The sequence below is a fragment of the Podarcis melisellensis genome (assembly GCF_964234715.1).
Source record: "Podarcis melisellensis genome assembly, chromosome: 3".
Taxonomy (NCBI): Eukaryota; Metazoa; Chordata; class Lepidosauria; order Squamata; family Lacertidae; genus Podarcis; species Podarcis melisellensis.
This window is the reverse complement of record NC_138530.1, coordinates 96,379,660-96,403,268: the sequence shown is the minus strand read 5'-3', so window position 1 is coordinate 96,403,268 and position 23,609 is coordinate 96,379,660. Positions and strand designations below refer to the sequence as shown.

Sequence of the window (23,609 nt, the reverse complement as noted above, 5' to 3'; positions counted from 1 at the left end):
ATTCATCCCTTGTTTTGTGTTTCAGAAAATAACCTATACATAACCTCCACTTCAGCTTGAAAGTGGACAGAACAAACATAGTCTCATTTCATCATGAAACATTGGCCCCGATATTTTGGATTATTTCTAAAAAAGGTTTTTGCATGACATCTGATCCACAGTGTCCAGTGGTTCATTCATGGGACCCTCAGCTGACTTGTGCTTTTAATACTTATGTCTGTTCCTGAGAATTGAATGAAAGTTACAGATAGATGTACTAATACATAGCTATATGGATCATGGGTTTCTTAAGCAGGAGTAGCACTTGATATTGGTCTGTGTTTGGTTAAAAAATGTCCTCTGCTAAATAGTCATAGCTCCATTAATTTTTCCATTGACTTCAGTGAGAAGTGGATTCCACACATAGATATCTATGAAAAATTTATCCCCTCATAATTTTTTTTTAAAAAAACCCTATTGCATAATGTAATTCATATGCGAATGACATTTATTGTTTAGGCTTATTGCTTATAAATACAGTGGTACCTCAGATTAAGAACTTAATTCGTTCCAGAGGTCAATTCTTAACCTGAAACTGTTCTTAACCTGAAGCACCACTTTAGCTAATGGGGCCTCCTGCTGCTGCTGCGCCGCCGGAGCCCGATTTCTGTTCTTATCCTGAAGCAAAGTTCTTAACCTGAAGCACTATATCTGGATTAGCGGAATGTGTAACCTGAAGCGTATGTAACCTGAAGCGTATGTAACCCGAGGTACCAATGTATTTTTAAATTAATGTAAATACGAAACAAAAACAGGAAGTCATTTTTTTTAAACTTAATGCTGTAGATCTAAGTAAGCTTAGGCAAATGGTCCAAATTAAACTTTGTTCAACATTATTGAAGATGGAGGACTTGAATAATTTCTTGGAAGATGCATTCAGCCAGTTTCTCTCCCATATTGGATGACTGTTTAGTTGCTTCTAAGATGTGGCCAGCTCTGTTTTGGGGTTTTTGGTTTTGGTTTTTGAGAATGCTGGCAGATTATACAGCAAGATAATCATTTCATTCAAATGTCTAAGATTTGAAAAGATCTACATTATGTTCCAGGATTTCAAGCAAGAATCTCTCCCATCCCTACTGGGAAGTGCCAGCAGGATTTGAATCTGGGGCTTCTGCTTTCAAGGCTTAAGCCACTAAGCTTAAACTATGGCCCTTCACCCATCACTGAGTGAATCTATGCATAGTATCAATGAATGACTTTCCTTTTAGCAGTCTTGTGATATTTCTTTTTAATGCTTAGATACCAATCTACTCCTGGTTTGCATTTCACTACAGTTTGTGGCTAGATAAGTAGTTGTGTGTGTTTTATGCCTATTTCCATCAGAAGCACCAACTAGCATTTTATCACTTTTCACAGTGGATATTTTAAGAGAGCAGAAGGAGCGGGAGACTTGCATAAACTTTTTGTTCATCTCTAAAGACTGAGCTCCCGTTGCTCGGTACCTTCTCCTGCCAACCTAGCAGTTCGAAAGCACGTCAAAGTGCAAGTAGATAAATCCAGCGGGAAGGTAAACAGTGTTTCCGTGCACTGCTCTGGTCCGCCAGAAGCGGCTTAGTCATGCTGGCCACATGACCCGGAAGCTGTACGCCGGTTCCCTCGGCCAATAAAGCGAGATGAGCACCGCAACCCCAGAGTCTGTAGAAAGTGACTTTGTTCCTGTAGCATTGGCACAATGCTACACCAGCAGTGTTGTGTTGCAGAGGAATTTGATGACTTTTCTTAGAGGCGAGTTTGGGAGAACGAGACATGTCTGCCAAATACTTGTGGTGCAGGAAAAGCCTTCATTAGCTCACACTGCGAGACTTTGCTGGTATGCAAGAGCTAAAGAAGATGATAGGATTAAGCAGTTCATGAATATTGATATAGAATGTAACTTGAATATTTTCTGCTAAAGTATCTCCTTACTACCTTTTACCACACAGCTTTGCAAGCATAGGTGAGATAAACTGTTATTAGGACACAGAAGATACAAATTATATATCATTGTTATTTTTAAAGGCTATGCATTTGACATCTTTGATCTGTTTTTCCCCTCCCTCCCCCCCCCCCATTACCTTGCCTCTACAGACAAAAACTGGTATTGCATTGCTATATGACGAAATATCCGAAAACGCCTATGAAATCCGACTGAAGCTTACAAAAGAGGTACTAACAATTCAAAAACAAGATGTCATCTGTGTTAGTGGAAGTGATCACAGTGCAAATGTAAGTGCTTCTCTAACTTTGTGCTCCCAACCATATGTTTTTTCTATCTTTCAAAATGACCTGAAAGTACACTGTTCTAAACAGGTAATATCAAAAGTGTGCCAAAGGATATGAATAGCTTGCCAGGTAGAAATAAATTCTTAAAGGTTTGCAAAGTGATAACAGCAGCAAAGGGAAATAAATGAAAATATGTAAGAATTGGGAACCCCATTTACCTTCAGCAGTGTTTACCTTTCTGTAAAGTACCACCTTGGTCCCAATGAAATACTTTGACGAAGAGAATAAAGACACATTATGTTCTTCTCGGTATCAAATATTGATGCTCCCATGACTCCTAAGCTTCTCAGGTTCTCATGGGATTTAAAATGGTGCAACTGCTTTTTCTTTTCTATGTGCCACTAAATATCCTAAGCAGGGCTGTGTCGATATCCTGTGATTTAGCATTTGAACAGCTCAGATTCACATGCACTTATTTGTGACACTGCTCAAAGGCACAGCCCTTCTGTAAAGTTTAAAAATCTGTAAACTAAATGCGAAAGGTAGTGCTTCGGGGAGATAATGAAACTTTTTTGAACCTGCCTTGAAGCTGGGAGGCTAGGACTGAATTACACTTTGAACTATTGACGGAACTAAAGTTTATTTTTATTATTATTATTTTTTAAAAAAAATGTCATCTGGGACCGCAGCACTGCATGTTTTCCAGCTCACCTATTTTCTTTCTTATTTACTTGTTTCTGAAAGTCATCTGTAGAACAAACTCGGGATAATAGGAATAGTTTATCTTAATGTGAAAGGGGACAGCGAGATGTGACCTGGGTAAGAGACATTCAGTGAACCGCAAGGTACTTTGGCAGACAGCATGACTTGCTGCTAAAGGTTCCTTCAGCTAAATCAGTTAACAGGCACCCAACCCTTTACTGAGGATTAGATGCTGCACTCTAATTGCAGTATGTCGCCTGTCACTATATACAGTACCAGGTTATTAATAAATGGCACATTTTGTGATGGAAGATAATTGCCAACATGGACTTCTAAATGGTACAGAGGTGACATCCATAATTAAGTCATTTGGCACTTTGTGGTTGATGATAATTGCCGACATGGGTTTCTAAATGTTAAAAGGGTGACATAATATGCACACATGGATAAATGTTTAAGCCGACAAAAAATGAAATTCTCATAAACTCTAATTTATGGCACATATACCCCACCGTTCCCCTCCCCCAGGAGCTCAAGATGAGAACCTGTTTCTCTCCTTCATTTTATCCTAACAATCCTGTGAGTTAGGTTAAGCAGAGGAAGAGTGATAGGCCCAAGGTCACCCAACATATGCATCTTTCCTGTATGAATTCATTGTAGAATCTTTGTTGTTGTTGTTGTTAAACAATTTCAAACTGGAACACAAAATGTAAGCAAAAATAAAAACCCAAACCTTTGTAACATTCTCAAACGTTTGTTACATTTTGGAAATGCTAAAATCTCCAGCCCCCTACTGCACTTCCTAAACTGTCATTGTATAACAGATATCTTCCTTATTGTACACCTTAAAATAAAAACGGTACACTTCTATATTGGCTTTGGTTTTTTTCATTTCTCATCTGTTCAGTCTGGTTTATTTCCTTCCTGTTGCTCATCCTCTTCCTCCACCTTAGGGTTTTTCCACTAATACTTCATCCAAGGAATTCATAAGTACTCAGTGTTGAGCATTCTTCCCAGGAAATTAATATCTTCTCAGTCTTATATTCTGCTTTGTAATCCCATCTATTTCTACCTGCTAGCCTCCCACTCTTTACTGCTTCAGTTTATTTTTGCTCATTATCACAGACTTGTATAACTTATGACACACCCACCCAGACAAGCCAAAGACCACCTGCTCAGCTGTATAAGGGGCACACAACAACCCTCCTTTTCCACATGGCTTCTTGCTAACTTGTAAAGTGGTGCCTCTTTCAGTTGGATTACTGGGGACAGGTAGAGACTCCAAGTGCCAAATGGTAGGAGTTCAGGATGTCCAATTAATTTCAGTAGATGGAGGTCCTGAGGAAAAATTATATGAGGTGTCCTTGTCTTTAGAGGACCCAAGTCTCGTTTCTCAGTACTTACCCTGCAAATCTTCAAAATCTTTAGACACCCTCTCCCCGGAAAATACTTTGAAAGAGTATTCTCCATTCTCTGAAAAGTCTACTAGGTGTGTGCTCCCATGTGCTGTGTGCCTTACCATCCAGAAAGCTGTTTAAGCTATATTCTGAACTGAGGTGCTTCAGTATGTGTGCTTCAGTGATTACTGCTCAGTTGAAAAGGCAGCTTGGCTGGTACACAACGATTCCAGATGGACCTCTTTCATGAAAAGTATGGGAATGAGAGGTGAGACAGCTATGAAGACAAGGCCAGAGACAAGTGGGAGTTGTTGAGAGGTAGGTTTGAGCCCAAGCTCAGGGGCTGCTTCTGTGTCTTAGCCTTTTGGAACGTCCCAGAAATGGTCTGAACCAACCCCCATGCTGGGAGCAGAAGTCAGATGTGATGTAATAAGCAAGAATGTCATGATTAAAAAGTTGGGTTTATTATTCAGCTAAGGCTTTTATGAAAGGATAATGACTTTCACAGAGGATGATGACAAAATGGACACAACTGACTCCGGGGTGGGGGTGGGGGGTCATAAACTGCATGAGATGTAATTAATCGCCTAGCTGAGAGAGAGGGCAATTATCACCCGAAGATAAAAGAAAGCATATCATTAATGTTGCTAGCTTGTAAACCATGGAGGGAAGCATAAATCATTAATAACAGTGGAATTGATCTGTAGTTGTCTGCAGAATCTTTCTGGATCAGTAAATTACAGGCATATAGTTCAGATTCTGTTACAAACATTGATACTGGATTCTGCAGAAAGTTAGGCCTTTCTAAACAATAGGTGTCATCAAAACTGCCTTCGAACAGGAGCTTCTCATTCTCGTATCGGATAAGAAATAGTAAAACTCTCTGTATTTCACAGTGTCCAAATTACTGGATGGGGTGGGGTGGAGAGAGCAGTCCACTTACCTTTTGTAATGGCCCTTGAAGCTACTGTCATTTGGAAGGATACAGAAGGATCAATATTTGTCAGGGGCAGGGGCACTTCATCCTCAGTTATCCAAGCCCTGTTCTTCCATCAGGTTTTCAGTCTCAAAACTTTCCTCTAGAAACTGCAAACATACAACATTTCTGCCACTTCACATGTTACTGTATTTATAATGTTACTCTATTTAGGCACATAGACTGCAATCCTATACCAGCTTAGCGGCAAATAAACTCAATGGGACTTACTTCTGAGTAGCCTGAGACGCATATAGGATTTGTGCTGCTAGTGTCACAATTCTCTAAATACAATGTTTTGTCTCAAGAAATTCTCATGTCTTCTTTCTGTACAAGCACACTATTTCGTATAAGCGCATGATTTTGCTGTTTCGGTTAAAACAAGTCAGCGGTGATCATGTGTAAAACAATACAAGTACCCTTCTTTTTTTTCCGACACCAAGACCAGTAATGAATTGTTACTGGTTCAATTTAGGATTTGCATTTAAATGTGATTGTACCTAATTCACACTTTCTGAAACAATATGCAAACTGAAACAGAGCCATCATCCTTCCAGATTTCTGCTTCTCTGAATTTCGCAATGTGGGTCTCCAGTCAGGTAAAACAAACAAACAAACAAATATATTTATACCCCGCCCATCTGGCTGGGTTTCCCCAGCCACTCTGGGCAGCTTCCAACAAAATATTAAAATACAGTGGTCTGTTAAACATTAAAAGCTTCCCTAAACAGGGCTGCCTTCAGATGTCTGATATGTTTTTTAAAATGCACATGCTAGGGCATAATGTGCATAAAACACATATATTAGTGAAATTAACATACCCAAATGGATTGTATTTGGGGAGATTATTTTGCATAAATGTGAACATTAAGCAAAGTTTGCATATATAAAAAATGTGTGTATTAGTAGAAATTTGTACTAATATGCTGATGCATTTCCATGAGGACTCTGTCTGTCTGTCTGTCTGTCTATCATCTATCTATATACACACATACATGTGTGTGTATAGGAAACTGATGTGGAAAACAGAACTTAAGCTTGAGAGGGGGAGAGAGAGAAACCAGAATTCACAGATTCTCCCATCCTTAGTTTGAACATATGTCAAACTGAATGGATGTGAAGGCTTGCAAAGAATTCCACCTTTCCATTTGTAGCGTATTATCCTGTCCTTTGCAGAGGTGATAGAAGTAAGTCAGGATTAAAGTCATGCTGTTTAGGAGATAAATGTAACCTTTCTCCTTTGTTCGTCCTTTTTTCATGATTGGTTTGCACTTCCACTTCACAATAGTGAAGAGAAGTCTGGCAGCCTTCAGGTAGCTCAGTCATTGCTCACAGACTGACGTGACCATTTCATAAGATACGCCACACTTTCTACCTTAGTGCAGAAATTAGTTCTGCACATGGTGAAAAGGCTTCCTATTACAGTATCTGGCTGAATGGTGTATGGAAGACTTCCACATGGAGGGGGAAAATGACCTTGGCGCAGGCTAACCTGGTCGCTTGACACATCCTCCATATCATACTTTTTGGCATGTACAAGTAGAGACAATGGACTTAATGCACAAACTGTCTTTCATTCTTTAGAAATAAGCCTCGCTGTTGTCAATGGAAAAGCATTCCAAAGTAATGTTTTTATGTAGGATTGGAGTGTTATTTACTTTTGCATGGTTGACAGACATTCCATTTATTACATTACCGCACTATGAGAACACGTCACGTGATGTCCCTATTACAGATCCGCTGTGAACCGCGTTGATAACAACTTCCCCTGCCCTTCAAAATAAAAATAAGATATTCCCCTGGCTTGGTACACTGACACATGCTATGTTGCTCAGAACATTTCACCAGCATATGTCCCATTCAGTTTATTGCATTGTGCACTGACACATACAGAGCAACTTCCCTTCCCAAAATAGATGAAAGGAAGCAAAACATCCCTGATGCCTTTCGACTTGTACTTTGTAGCTGTTGCATTCCAGGTCAGGAAAATAATTTCTTTATCAATTCAGCATCCATCATGAGTACGTCAGGGGGAAAGGCTTTAATAAGAATGTGGCTATTAGTGAATCTGATAGGAAAATCAAAATCACAAGCTGAAAACCAGGGGTGGGGGAGGGAATATTGATTTCATGTTGTGGCAGCTTTTCTGTTCCGAACAGCAATTAGAATCTCTTTTCAAGCCTGAGTGAAGTTTAAACCTGCAGTACACAGTGAACTCTAGTTCAAAAGTAGTGGGTGTGGGTATGTTTACTATATATTTTTTAAAAGGATTCACATCACAGTATATATTCTAGGATAATTACTGAATAAATCAAGAGGCCAAATGATACCTGAAATAAGTCACAGCAGCAAACTAAATAATATATATTATTATTATTTTTTAAAGGAACTTGAAGTAGTTTGTCAGTTACATTTAGCATAATTGGACAGAACATAGCTAGCAATCTTTTTAAATATGGAGTGTGAATCTTTCTGCAGTAATAAACTAATTACATTGAAAATAGAAAACTTAACCTGAGGAGGTACACTGGATCCACAGTTCTCAAAATACCCACCCAGAGCTACACTTAGTCTGCAGTGTATGCTCTGAGCTCTCCTGCCTACAAGGCTTTCTCTGTTTACTTTAATGGGGTGTGTGTGTGTGCATGCAGAGTTCCTTCTCCCATTAGAGTGACTGGGAAAGCCTTTGAGGAAAAGAAAATTCAGGCAATTTTTTTATAGATTATGATGCAGGGGAAATCCACCTGTCTCATACAACCGAATGTGGATGCAATCAAATGACGATACACATTCTGTTCCCACTGAACTTGATGGATACAACTGGGAAGGCCCATTTCCATCTAATTCTCTAGATCGGTGGTTCTCAACCTGTAGGTCCCCAAATGTTGTTGAACTACAACTCCCATCACCCCTAGCTAGCAAGGCCAGAGCTCAGGGATGATGGAAGTTGTAGTCCAACAACATCTAGGGACCCACAGGTTGAGAACCGCTGCTCTAGATGTAGACAACAAAGGGTAATTACATCTAGGAAAGTTTGAAGATTTTGCTTGGTTTTCTGTTCTGATGCTGACCATCATCCTGTACACAAAGGAAGGTCTGGATCATCCCAGTAGGCTGCACTACTATGCAAGTCTACTCAGAAGTGAATCCTGTTGAATGCAATGGGATTTATTACCTGGTAAGTGTGTATAGGATAGTAGCCCCTATTTCATTCTGTGAATAGGAAGGTACAAGTTTGAGTTCTGATAAGTGAAATACAGTGTTGATCTCGTGGAAGCGTCAATTAAGGTAGGAGAAGGAGAGCTAATTTTCTCTGGTTCTCCCTCCATAGCCCCTAACACCACTTCCCACAGTGTTCTGGAACAGATTGTGGCGATCACAGGGTATTGATGTTATCCCACCTCTGCCGCCACTTTTGTGGCGATTACACAGGGTCCCTGGACATTTAACTGTCTCTTGATCTCTGTGCCACCACTGTGCTCGCTTCCCCACTGCCACCAACCCGTTACTCTCTGGTAAAACACTGAGTCCAGACAGTTGTTAAAAGTGAACCAAAAAAACCCCAAGTTTATTTTACAAACATTAACAAGTTTATGGTTTCTCAGATAATATTCCTGTCAGTATCTTAACTTTAGTTTCTTTACCAGCCTAGACCTTCCTAATACCTTCTGACTGATTATCTCAACTGTTTGACTGACTCCTCTTAACAAATTCTCTCACACCGGACTAGCCCAACCCACAGACTTATCTTCTCTGTCTCTTCTAACTCCAGACTGTCTTCTCAGCCACCCTAACTCCCCCCAAAAAACCTATGTGCTTAAACCTTATACACAGTTAACTCTGCCCCTTGGGTTCCCATTGGTTAGTCATTTTACAATTAGTTAACCCTCTCCTTATGAACCCAGTATTATGTCACACACCTAGGAGGGCGAACTCCACACAGATTTACTTAGTGCTGTGGCAGGAAGCAGGAGGTGGAGAAAATCAGCTCCCCTTCTCTTACATGAGTGGATGTTTCTACTGAAGCAAAGGCCATTATGGAAGCAGAACAGCACTAGAATAATCATCCAGTATGATTTTTTCCCTTCTTTTAAAATGGATGTACTGCCAACTAGCCAGCAACAGCGCTTGCAGTGGCTAAGAAACAAAATGCTAAAACGAATTGCATCATTCATTAAAAATCATTCATCTCCTGTTGCTGCTTTTATATAGATGGCATTGAGTGGTTTGTTTGCTTTTGCAGTTTTTTTAAACGTATCTGCATATAGAGAGCACAGTAGAACAATGTGCCGGTGGAGTGTTTTTGTTACCAGAGGCTTCCAGCATTTGACAGCACGGAAAGATGAAGCAGAGACAGTAAAAAAGGGATTACAGTAATACCAGCTCATAATCCAGAACTTCCATTACCAATCGTCACTCATGCACATGACTAACAACTTCTGTTGCAGGAGATAGGTCTGTGGCTGGGATTAGTTTTCAGGAAATCTTCATCCAATAAAACCTTTAAAGCACAACAATCAGGTCCCGTCCTCCCACAAAATTGCCTTTAAACTGTGCATCTTGGGTATAATTTACTTCATAGTGGAATACTTTTTTAAAAATAGCATAGTATTTCTGCTATACGGTTGTGGAGGTATTTAGATGTTTAAAAATATATATAATGAAATGAAACCCATGCATTCTTGGTGGAGCAGAATGTGCTGGCAAGGAATAGCAGGTGGTAACACTTTTCAAAGTCAACAAAAGCCAATGAGAATCTCTCCACTCCTTCCCCAATGGTTAATAGTAGCAGAGGGTGAATTTCTATCCAGATCACAGGAAGAAGAAGAAGAGTTTGGATTTGACATCCCACTTTATCACTACCCGAAGGAGTTTCAAAGAGGCTAACCTTCTCCTTTCCCTTCCTCCCCCACAAGAAACACTCTGTGAGGTGAGTGGGGCTGAGAGACTTCAGAGAAGTGTGACTGGCCCAAGGTCAAGCTCCCCATGCAACATATTGTAGCCCCAATAAAAAACAGGATTTCTTTCTTTCTTTTTTAAACCAAACAAACTGATGTGCTTCAAGTTTGGTATAATGTGTAGTTTGGCCCTCAGTGGAATTACTTAATATTTCAGTTAAAGGAACATTATTCACTCTACAAAGCAGCTATTTAGACAGATGTATAAACTCTGTGCTCAGAATAAAGCAATGTAGGAATGAATCTGTGGTGGAAGAATGGGTCTATGCCTTATAGCCAAAGCTTTCACTTCATAGATCAGAATATGTGCAGGGAAGGCATATATGTATTTGCTCTGAAATCTCATTTCACAAGGAATGGATTACACACTGGATGCTGTATGGAGATATGCTTCTGTGCACACCTGCAAATCAACATATGCAGGAGACCCAACATATGGGTCAGCAGGCACAATCCTCTCACCTAACGCATTCACTTATATTCCTGGAGCCTACTCACAGCTGATCGAACTGCCACTCACCGTCCCACACGGATGGCAATGTGGGATTCTGTGAGTCTGGAGATTTTCTGAGGGTCCTTAGCTGCAATTTTATGCATGCTTCTAAGCAAGGAAGGTGAGCTGAATTCACCAGGTGTACAGAAGCAGCTCACCAGGTGGGGCAGAGCTGCTGTGCTGTACTAAAAGGGAGAAGGGCAAAGCAATGAGTCAGTCGGTAAGGTGCAAACACACCAGCAGGAGTGCTGGATTGGCTCAGCTGAGGTGTTTGCACTGTGCTGACCTCCCTGCTGCCTGAACCACCCCCACACCCAGTAAGCAACAGTGACTCACCTGCTGGAAGTTCTGCCCCACCCAGTTAGTAAATACTATATTTTTCCATGTAGAAGACTAGGTTTTTTTCCTTAAAAATAATGTCAAAAATCAGGGGCTGTCTTATACATGGGGCCATCTCTCCCCCCCCCCAATTTTCTTAAATCTGAGTCCCCCAAAATAGGGGGCGTCTTATACATGAGGGCGTCTTATAGGCAGAAAAATACAGTAATTTGTGAGATTGAATGGTTGCAATCACAGAGTTCTCTGTGGACCTTTCATACTTGCCGGAATGACTGAATGCATGTGCAAATGAATGCTTATACTATAGCTTAAATGCAATCCAAAATAAATAACATCCTTCTAAAACATGTACAATGAACTCAATCTTTTGCAGACTTAGAAAAATTATAAGGTAGAAGTAAATACTCTTGTTTTAAAAGGTTTGCAAGTCAACGCTCATATTGTGATTTCTTTCCCCTGTTGAGTATTTTAATTAAAATAACTGGCATTTAAAATAAGTTAAGATTTAATTGCTCATTTCCCCATTATCTGGATATATTTAGATACTACTTAATCAACCATGCTGCTAATTAACAAAATTCAACCTCAAAATATTAAAATGCTGCAGTCCTTCTTAACATTTGATTTGATGCCTTACGAGATGATAGATTCTGTACATCTGGATTAAATATCAGTTATATTAGTTAAGTGTAGCTGGTATGCACATATTCATTATAATTTAATTGCAGAGCACTTTCAGTGCACTACTCTTTATTATTTCTTTTCTTGAATGACTAATTGCAATTTGTCAGGCTAAATAACTGTAATCTGAGACTTGCAAAATGTCCTGGTTTGTGCATCACAGTAAGCCAAACTGTCTCACTGGCCCTGTGTAAATGTGCTGCTTCTCAGAGCTGAGCTTGTAGCTGCTTTCCTCCTCTCAAGTTCTTTTAGCTCAGTGCAGCAGCTAAGCCAAAGTTTCCCTTCGCGTGTCATCTGAACCCAGCATGACGGTTAAGGAGAAGAGAGTTTGGCTGCCACACTTAGCTGAGCCTAAAGGAGCAGAGCAGCTGTAAGCCCTGCTCTGGGAGCCAGCATGCTCATGCTAAGCTATGGTTTGGCTTCGCATTGCATGGAAACACGACCAATTTCTCAGATTCAGTAGTCCCTTAAAACTAGTGCTGACATGATGATGTGACCTCGCTTTTCTGATCCCCTTTGCAAGCTATGGAGGCAAAGCAGCATTTTCAACTCCGTTCCCAGGCAACTTCAGTTGCTTCTTTAAATATATTTAAAAATATTCAACCAGAGGAAGGGGATGGGTGGGAATGTTACCGTGTCTTTCCAGAATTCAAACTCACTGTACTTGTAACTGAATAAAAGCCATGCAGTTGGTTTGGAATCAGTGGTGTGCCGTCAGTAGACTAGGGGGGAATATGCTAGTTCCCTAAATGTCCCTGGTAAGTTGAGTATTAAAGCCGGGCATCTTCTTTCCTAAGCCTGGGAAGCTTCTGCTCAGCTTAGGGAGGGAGATGCAATGCTCCAACAGAGTCCAAGAGGAGGAGGAGGAGGAGGAGGAGGAGGGGAAGAAGAAGAAGAAGAAGAAGAAGAAGAAGAAGAAGAAGAAGAAGAAGAAGAAGAAGAAGAAGAAGAGTAGTAGTAGTAGTAGTAGTAGTAGTAGTTTGGATTTGATATCCCGCTTTATCACTACCCTAAGGAGTCTCAAAGCAGCTAACATTCTCCTTTCCCTTCCTCCCCCACAACAAACACTCTGTGAGGTGAGTGGGGCTGAGAGACTTCAGAGAAGTGTGACTGGCCCAAGGTCACCCAGCAGCTGCATGTGGAGGAGCGGAGACGCGAACCCGGTTCCCCAGATTACGAGTCTGCCACTCTTAACCACTACACCACACACACACCCTCCACCTTCTCAATGCCTGCCCAGCTTTGGGAAGGAGGCAACAGGGCTCCAGCATCCTGTCAAAAATTCTGGTGCCTCCTTTCCAAGGACTGGGAAGCTTTTGCCTGGATTAGCGAGGGAGGCGCAATGCCTTTCCTCCCACAAATTGCCCTCGTAAACTGGCACCTTTGGTCCTAACTGTTCCCTTACGAAAAAATTTCACTGCACACCACTGTTGGGAATGTTGAACTTGCTTTGCTAGTACAGCACCAAAGCAATAATGCAACAAGTTCTTTCCTCAAGCTGATGGTGTCAGTTTCTTTTTCATATATGTGTCAAAATAAAACTCTGCAGAAGCCTTTGTGGAAATTAATCAGACTTACAGGTGTTTCCTTAGAAAACAAATCAAGCAACAGTTTTGGTAAAATGAAACATAATATAATAAATATAATATAAATATCCGAACAATAATTTTCCTCTATACAGAGTGAATAATAATAATAATAATAATAATAATAATAGCAACAACAACAACCTTGAAATATCCAACCATATCTGTTCCCGGTGATGAGAAAAGGCATTGCGGCTACAGCTGAACTCAGCATGTTGCTAAACAGTATTACTATACATTTACTGCCAATAGATAAAATGAAGCTCTTCATGTTCCATTATTATGTCAAGTACCAAGAAAAGTGAGCATGAATAAAATGTCAAAAATGCAAGGTGCTATTAAACGTGAGATAGATTGCTACAGAAGATGTCCATAAAGATTTTATCTCACGTACCTGCTTAAAAAAAAAAAAAAGTATTGAAGAAATAACCATGAGAAATAGATTAATATGAGTAGGGTAGCTCACTGCAGGAAAGTCAGCTGGATATGGAAAAAGATTGATTTGAAAACTAAAAATGGAAATCAAGGGTATAACTGATATCAGCAAAGAATACAAACTTTTGTACAAACATACACCAGAAGCAATGCTCTGTATTTTTAAACTTTCAGAGATTTGACAAGGGCAAACCAGAAAATTTTAAATTAAAGCTTATCAGTCCAATCAAACATTTATATTGTTGCACCCATTCCTTTAATGAGACTTGGCATATTGTGCTCACAGTGTGGTCCTCTGCAAGTTTACTCAGAAGTAAGCCTCACTGAGTTCAGTGCATGTATAGGATTGCTGTTCAAGTGAGTAAACCACATAAAATTCAATGGACGTGCTTTAGAGTTGACAAGCATAGTTTTCTGCGGTCAGTGGCTCCAACGGCACAAGCTCCTGTTCATATCTGTGAACAGTGGAATAGTCGTCTGAGCAACCGGTTGAAAATCATGAAAGTCCTGTGCATCTATCTGGATTGCATTTGTCATAGAAAATTGTGCAACTCAAGGTACAAACTGGTGCAAAGGATTTAATTTCCCCCTTCAGTAAATGAAGAAAAAAGCCCATCTTTTGTGCTAGTGATAGTGTTATGAATTAAATATCATATTATTTTATGGAATGTAGTCTTTCAGCTTTCTAGAATATGAGAAGAGAGAGTAGGTGAGATTCGATATGCATGCATCTAATATTGTATTTTCACCTAAATTTATTTTTTCTACCATTTTTTAAAGCACAGAACTGTTAAACTTCGTAGACAACCAGTTGGTGGCTTGGGCTTAAGTATAAAGGTATGCATAATTCTTTCTTCTCTTCTCTTTTTTGATACGTAGTGCAAAAAAAGTGAAGGCGATGAGCAGCTAAAACTCTTCTTCTTGTCACTTATCTCTTTCAGGGTGGTGCTGAGCACAAAGTGCCTGTCGTCATATCAAAAATATTTAAAGATCAAGCAGGTAAAGCAAATGCGTACTTGCATATGGGAGACTTTGATATTAAATGCAGTAATTAAATATGGATTCACTGGTGCAAATTCAATGTGGACCCAGAAAAATGTCCTGTTTTTATATTCAACCTAAATTTAAAAGTTTGGTTTGCTTCATTTTCATTCATTTGAATTGCATTCGTTTTGTTTTTGATCCTTTATTCATTTACTAATTTTTGTTTTTTCTATTGATTTCAATGGGATACTTGGTCTTCTGCCTGTAACTTTGCTGTTTTCTGTCAACACTGGCATTATCGGGCATTCTACACTATTAGAAAGCACCTTTCCAAGTTTGGACAGACTGGACAGAGGGTCCCAATTGTATAAGCAATTATGAAAGAGCAACATCCTATAATTGCCCCATTGCTTTCATTGGGTGATCCCAGCTCCAGTTCACCTGCTTGCGGTGTTTGTGACTATTAGATTCACTGTTTCAGGCATTCTACTCCCTCTCCAAACACATTTGCCATTTATTTTTTAAAGAGAATTCACACCTCTAGCACAAATGAAATTCATTGTGAGTCACAGTAGTACATCTCAGGGGATTCTCTGAAGATTCGGTGGCCATGCTTTACATCTCTGCGTACTATTTCAGCTTCCAAAAATGTGCAATCGTGACAAAGTAGGAATCTGAGCAATCCTCAGAGAGAATTTTCGCTCTTGTTGTGTTTGTATATTCCTACATGAACCTCGACTCCATTTAGGGGTGTGTGGAATCATGTTAAGAAACAGTTGTTAGCAATCTTGGAAAGGAGGTATTATTTACTATTAGTCCATACTTATATAGAAAAGAATTAGGGAAAATATTATGGTAAACTTCCAATAGTTTGGAAAGTGGGATAACACAGCAATGAGGCACAGACCTTGAAAGACATACGTGGAAAATGAAAATCAAGCAATGCTTCAGGGTATCAACATTAGACATGGGTACATGAGTAAAGTTACACACAAGTTATTTAAATAAATAAATCCCAGGCAGCCTATTACTGTGAAGTTGTCTGTCTAGAGAGGAACATAGTCTTGTGAGAATAATCCTATAAAAGAAATAACTGTTACTCAACACTGACAGAATAATGTGAAGCATTGACGTCCATACTATGTGTGTGGGGGGAAACACTTCTCAGTAAAGCTATACTGTCTAGGCCAGTGATGGCCAAACTTGGCCCTCCAGCTGTTTTGGGACTACAATTCCCATCATCCCCGACCACTGGTCTTGTTAGCTAGGGGTGATGGGAGTTATAGTCCCAAAACAGCTGGAGGGCCAAGTTTGGCCATCACGGGTCTAGGACAATCTTTGCTTCTCCCCGCCCCCATCTTCTAAGCAGCTTAAATTTTCTAGAAATTGTAATGCAACTGTCTTGTTTTTGGAGAATTTGAAAACAGAATAAATGAATGAATATGGGACTAGAGTATATGCCTCATGTATATTGTGATAAAGGACCATATTTTGCACATAACCATAAAGCTGTGTTCATGCTCATTTGTGCCTAGGGCACTCATGTTTTCAGGTTAAAGAAGGGCTATACCTGGACCTCCACGCCCAGGTGTTGCATTGTTGTACTAGATCTGCCTGATCTCTGGTGCTACATCAGTTTGCTAGTTCTCTGCTCTGGTGACTTCTAGTTCTCTGCAAGACAAACCTTTCTCATGAGCTACTTGCAGGGGAATACATGCAATAAGAACTGAACAGGATTCTAGACCATACGAAGTTACTAGCAAGCCTGTTCCTGAGGCAGACTGAGGCAGCCTTTGGTGGCAGAATCCAAGGGGCACCTTCCTGCAGGCATGCCCCAACCCCCGCTGCAACGTCTTATGGGTTCTGGTGAGATCTCACGAGAACCCCACAAAAATGTGGGGCTCTCACAATATCTCATCAGAACCCACATCCTTGCAACCTTGGCAAGTGAGGCTTTGGCAGGGGTGGACAATGCACAGCACATGCATACGGTGGCAGCTTCCCATTTTGCCTCAGACACCTTGGACAAACTCTGGGCTTAGTGTATTAAAGGAGAGCATATATATGCTTGGGTGCAATGGAAACCTAGTGGAATGGAGGAAAACAGTGAGACATCCCGTGTTAGGATATTTCCGTTCCTCCTTAAAAAGGGAACAGGCTGTTGTGTGTCACATGCCTGTGTACTTCCTGCTCACTGGGAGTTTCCGTTTTGTATATAGCTTTTGTTCTGGCTGTTTTCCTCGACATGGATGCAAGCAGTCATGTTTTTCCTTTGTTCTGACCAATGTTGAATAAAGCTGTATATATGCTCTCCTGGGTGAATCTTCCGTTGTGGAGAATGCTGAAAAGGATGTGCACGAGTCTTGGAATGTGTCTGAGGCTCGTGTCGCTAATTGACTGTTGCTGTTCCAACGGGAGACCGGAGGACGTCCGGGGACGATGTGTAGGCCTGTATGATGGCCTCTGTCTCCCTGGCAGTATCCCAACATCCCGATGCTACAAGATGGACAGGGAAGGATTTGCTGGAGGAGATGTTGCTCTGTACATCAAAGAGAGGCATCGAGCCCAATGGACTACAGGTATATCCTTCTTGTGGGCTTCCCATGCACATCTGCTTGGCCACTAGAAGCAGGATGCTGGACTAGATGGGAATTGCTCTCATCTAGCAGGTTCTTGTGATCTTCTTAAGTTTTATGGTGCTGCAATGTGGTTTTAGTTGAATTATGGTTACGATTGTGTTGCATGAAATTCTGTACATTGCCTTGAAAGGCCAGTTCCACCTCATAAAGCAGTATATAGATTGGTTAATAGACAAATAAATGCCAATTTGAACATGTGCTGTCATCTAGAAATTTCTCCCCACACCATCATGTTTTGCAACTTCTGGAACTAGTTTCCTACTCTTGCTACCTCCCTTTTTCGGTGTGTCCAGTATTATTTTATTTTGTTCTACCCCATTTTCCATACGGAGGTTGAGAGATGCTTATCAAAGCTGGCCAGCACTTAAACTGGCTCTATTTCTGTGTTCTGTGCCCTTTTAAAACATCTTGTTTCTATTTGCAAATTCTGTCTGTGACTAAGGGTATACTTAGCACAGTTGCTTCAATCAGCAGTTCTTATTGTGCATTCTCAGAAACCAGAGGTAGCAAAATCCCGCATGGAGGGAAAATCTGGCACCACACTTTTAAAACCACATAGAACTTAAGCAGCTTGGAGAGAAGAGTCCTTTGGGAAGGTTGGAAGCTTCGTAGTACTGTGTTCACAGAGCAATTGTTGGGGCCTGCCCTATACAAGACTGTTGAAGGGTTCAGGAGAGCAGCCCCTTGATTAGCAGAACTCCTATCTTCTACAGCAGGGATAGGAAATCCATCACTCCTTCAGCTCCTACCAGGCCCAGACACCTGGCTAGTTTCTGGGATGATGGGGATTGTAGTCCAACAACATATGGAGGCTCACAGGTTTCCCATTGTGCTCTCCAACTTCTCCAAAGAAGTACTCTGTACGTTTTTCTCTGTTCCCACTTCATTTTGTCTAGGTTTGAAGAAGTTGCCCAGTTCAGCAATCCACATTTCAAAAAACACAGGATAGGGGAGTGGGGTGGGGGAAAGCAATCATCACAGTTTCTCCAGTTCCATACCCCTGAACTGCCTTCATGATATCAGGACTTCCCATTTTTGGGTGCCATGATCTCTACACGGCACCCAAAAATGTGCAAAATCACAGAGCCCCCAAACATGTGAGATCAATGAATTCTGTGCTCTCGTGCAGTTGATGTGACTCACACGAGAGCACAACAAGGAGGATGCACATCTCAGTTTTTGGTCCCAAAATGTTGAAACGTATGTAGATTCACTAAATATTTCATTTTGCTTTTAATACAGGGTTCCGGTTTAGATTCCTTTGGACATTAAATCATCACAAAACAAAAGTTTAACAGAATAAAAGTAGGACAAGGTAACATAAATATAAATTAAGCCAAACACAAATAAAGCTTCAACATGAATTTTAAATGCTGATTTGCTTGCAACATGCCCCCTTTACACAAATATTAAAATAAAATGAATGTGAAACCTAAGTGAACAAAAGCATTCTTTTAATACAACCTCCACAGAGATACTGTCTTGTATATGGCATAAAAATAGCATGTGAGGGAGGAAAAAATGAATGTGTTTCACCCCCTCAGTAAATGAGCTAGGTGGAAAAGAAGGAAGAAGAATGCTTATACTGTAAGCTGACAGCGAAATGTAATAATGGAGCAGTAAAATGAAAGTGCGTGTTCTAGAGAAAAGTTGTTTTAAAAAAGAAACTGGAGGCGTCTAGATAGCCTACCCAAACCAACCCTGAAAATGGATGGGGAAAGTCATAGCAACATGTTGAAGGCAACTTTTTATGTGGCTAAAGCCTGGTTGTTTCATTTTCCTAGTTATGTATGTGTACACACATACACACAACTATTGGACGGGCTGCAGAAATGCTTTTCCAAGCCACGCAGTCACAGAATGTTGACACCATTGTGATGATGCTCTTTTGCCCACTATCCAATTTCTGTAGAAGTTGCAGGCTTGCAACGTTCTAAACCTTTGCAGTTCCACTGTGCCCTTATCTGATACAGCATGTGGAGTCAGACAAGCAGCAAAAACAATACGAAATGAATTCTGTTGAAACTGAGTGGTGAATATAGTTCACTAAACTATGCCAGAGGTTATTTGTTGCAATGGACACCCCCCACACACACACACACCCTGGGAATCCATTGAACATGCTGTCTTTTAGCAGAGCAATTTCTACTGAATGCCAAAACAGACAGACAGACAGATGATAGATGATTGATGATAGATGATAGATGATAGATAGATATTAAAACTGATATATTCAGTTTAATCAGGGGGGGGGGGTGTCACACTCATGAAACACTAGTGCTGAATTCTTATTTACTCACTGTGGTCCTGGTCTCTGTGGGATTCCATGATCAGAGTAAGTCAATGAATGAAGACTGCTTTAAATTTGAAATGCATTTGTTAATTTTAAACATTTTAAAATGCATTTATGTAGCAGTACGAGAATGAGCGTACCCTGTTTGCCTGTGTCTCGACATCATGGCATGTTGCTATCCTGTGGGGTTATTGTCAAGGAGAGGGTGAGATTCAAGGGGGTAGTGTGATGGCTTGTGAATGCTCTCCGCAAGAAATGCCTCTGCTCACTCAGAGATACATATATACAGTCTTTATTTTACATATGTACAAGCATGCATCCGAATCCTCCAGCTCAGATTCTGGGAGTGCCTTATGCCCGCCCCTTCTCCAACAGAAAAGGCGTGGAATTTTCATGTCTCGTGATGTCTCTGTCCCCTCCTCTTTAACACTGTCCTTTCCTTGGCAGACAGAACAGGCATTGTTTCACTGTCTGTGCCAGAAATTCCTGTGCGGTGTTGAGGCTCTGGTCCAACATCTGTGAGCTGTCCCTCCTCCTGGCTTTCCCTTCTTTCCTCCACCGCCACTTCCTGCCCCCCTTCCTCTGCCTGTCTCTGCTCCTCCCCTTCATTCTCCAGCAATACCATGACAGGTAGATCAATAATTGGAAGAGAAACGGAATACAAGCCCCAGCTAGAATAATGGATTATTTGTAATGTTAAAGGGTACAACTTCAAGGAGCAGTTAATGGGTTATTCATACTGTTTCCAACAAGGATATTTGGGGTCAACTTACATATGTATCCATAACATAAAAGACAAGCAGGCATCATCTGATATTTGAGGGTAGAGTTTATAAACTTGGCAACTGCTAATGTCGATTTGGCCCAGTGCATTTCTCTTATGACAGTGGTGGCCAAATTTGGCCCTCCAGCTGTTTTTAGGACTACAATTTCCATAATCCCTGACCACTGGTCTTGCTAGCTAGGGATGATGGGAGTTGTAGTCCAAAAACAGCTGGAGGGCCAGGTTTGGCCACCTCTGTCTGATGAAATCCTATCTAATGAAAGAAGATACCCTTTTTAATGGTTCACATGGGAAATTCTCAACAGGTGGGTTTCTCAGCTGGAATCACTCAGGCAAGTCTTCAAGATTGTAGATTCCCACATTGTGGCTCAAGCCATTTTTGGCATGTCACAACCACAAATCGGAGAGCCCTGATCAAACGCACTGGGGCAAACAAAATTCCCTCCCCTCCAATAAACTTGTGGCAGCTCTACTTTACAAATCAGGTGTTAAGATTACATTTTATCGTACAAGGAAAAAGTGTTGCTTTTTTCCTTTGTGCGCTGCACGAAATATCCCTGTGATTAGAAATGATTTTGCATCTAAGATATCAAGGGCAAAATGTGGAGCCACAAAAATAACTGCAGGAAAATTAATGTTGATAGTACCTGTTAATAATAAATCATGTTTTTTTTTTTCATTTCGTCTTAAGCTGTGTAGCTCAGTAGGAAACATCCCTTCCATTACCTGTGCACATTCAGTTCTGCCCTTTTGTTTTCGCGTAACTCCTTCCCACTGTCTTGAAATAAGAAATAATAAGATCTCTCGTTGGCCTCCAGTGCCATCCTTTGAATAGAAAGATTGAAGACGCCAGTCTGCCTCTCTTTTATTTCCTTATAAAACTTTAAATATTCATTACTTCCGTGGATTCAGTACCACATTATTCAGTTCAGTAAGCCTTTTACCTGTGGTATTAATCATGTCCATGTTGGTACTATCCTCCCTGTTCTCAGATATTAGAATGCATTTTAGTTGCTTGAGATGAGGTTTTCTTTCTTTGCCCAAAGTAGTGGATTTAGTACTTCGTTGAATTAATGGAAGTAAGAAACCTTTTAAAAAAATAAATAAAAGGTCCACTTCCTTGAATTGTTATGGTTAAAAACAACAACACAGAGTTGACTGTTTTTCCTTGTAAAGCGAAAGTAGCATAAAACCATAGTTTGACATAAGAGAATTCTAAAAAGCTTTACATCATGTGTAGAATTTATGGAGTCATGTCAGCTGACTGTTGCTGCCAGCAGCTCCTGTTGAGATAAATCTCTGTGCCACTTTAAAAGAGAAGCAATATAACACATGGGTGTTCTTAGCATGGAGTATGGCTTTACAAAAATGGTATTAATAGACAGTCTCCATTTTAGTTCTTGGTGTTTATCTGTTGCATCATGCATTTTGTAAGCAATGAAAGAATATGTGTGCAGGGCTACTGCTTGTTAAATACAGAGAGCCAGCGTGGTGTAGTGGTTAAGAGCGGTGGACTCGTAATCTGGTGAACCGGGTTCGCGTCTCCGCTCCTCCACATGCAGCTGCTGGGTGACCTTGAGCTAGTCATACTTCTCTGAAGTCTCTCAGCCTCACTCACCTCACAGAGTGTTTGTTGTGGGGGAGGAAGGGAAAGGAGAATGTTAGCCGCTTTGAGACTCCTTCGAGTACTGATAAAGCGGGATATCAAATCCAAACTCTTCTTCTTCTTCTATAGATCTACTTATGAAGAAAGTAGAACTTTGTAATTTATATGTTATCGCCTTAGGGTTCATTATGCTGTTACAGAATAACTTAGCAGGTCTTAGCCTGCCCAGTGGCGGGATGGAAGAACAGCATATAAACCGCTCTGAGCTTTCCCAAAGGAAGAGGGAAATCTATGTGCAATAAACAGTGTATTGTTCCAGGAGACTCTAAATCATTTATGAGCTTCATTTCACACTTTGGTGTTGTCAAAGTTTATTAAGTTGGAAGACTTAAAACTGTAATCCTTTCCCCACTTTCCCCTTCAGTGCTGTTTTAAGTTAATATTGCGGGTATTGCAAATTCATACTATTGTTTCTTTATCGCCACTATAGCAAGCTGATGTTTGAGCACCATACCAATATAATAACCATGATGCGGTAAATAAAGTCTATGGAGCTGTGTTTTGATTGATGTGCCATCTGGGGGGGAAACAGAATGCAGCTACAAGATAAAATACGTTTAAGATAAAATGATCAGATTGGCAGCATGAGTTTTTCCATTATCCAGAGGTAGCAAGAAATCACAGGAGAAGCATCATCCTATTAATCCATGATAGCTTCAGCAGCAGAAACAGCTCTGTCTTCCTGGCAGGCAAACTTTAGTTTTTAGTCTAACTTGAAAAGTCAAAATTTGGATGAGATGCCATGTAAGGTATTTGGGAATGGCTGTGTATTGCTCACATAGTGGATTTGGGGGGTGAACATGTACCTGTATTGCAGAAGCACTTTTCTGTGGTTGCTTCTGAACTGCAGCAGGTACAGTGAACAAGCACTAGGTAACCATTAGGGAGTTGGATCTGTGTTCCAGTTATGGATCTTAATGTTCAGACTTCTAAGCTCTGGTGATTGCAAGGTGGCTTTTAAGACTAAGACGAGCCTTACATGGTTCTGCACATTCAGTCATACAGAAGTAAATCAACTTGTATGTTTATAAGAGTCACAAGCTGCAAGGATGGCAGCATTGGGATGAACCATTGTTGACATGCATTCTGATCTCTCTGGTGGAAGCTATTCCATGGTCCATTTTGGACAATGCAATCCCAACTCTACCAGCCAAAGTTAAGTGCTTTGAAGGGAAAAGACTTAAGTACTGAGAGCCAGCATGGTGTAGCAGTTAAGAGTGGTGGACTCGTAATCTGGGGAACCGGGTTCGCGTCCCCGCTCCTCCACATGCAGCTGCTGGGTGACCTTGAGCTAGTCACACTTCTCTGAAGTCTCTCAGCCTCACTCACCTCACAGAGTGTTTGTTGTGGGGGAGGAAGGGAAAGGAGATTGTTAGCCGCTTTGAGACTCCTTAAGGGGAGTGAAAGGCGGGATATCAAGTCCAAACTCCTCCTC

At 40.7% G+C, this 23,609-nt stretch overlaps 1 protein-coding gene across 3 annotated transcripts in view; it reads left to right on the top strand.

Moving 5' to 3' along the window:
• The window catches only part of SNTG2 (syntrophin gamma 2), a 221,056-nt gene that overhangs the window by 79,236 nt on the left and 118,211 nt on the right, over positions 1-23,609 (top strand). Inside the window, exons 2-4 of one of the 3 annotated variants that reach the window (XM_081906304.1) lie at positions 2,107-2,184; positions 14,589-14,645; positions 14,750-14,807. In XM_081906304.1, coding sequence (XP_081762430.1) covers positions 2,107-2,184; positions 14,589-14,645; positions 14,750-14,807 — 193 coding nt within the window. Of the gene's footprint in view, positions 1-2,106; positions 2,245-14,588; positions 14,646-14,749; positions 14,808-23,609 lie in introns of all 3 variants that reach the window. The other 2 variants (XM_081906303.1, XM_081906305.1) reach the window with 2 other exon arrangements.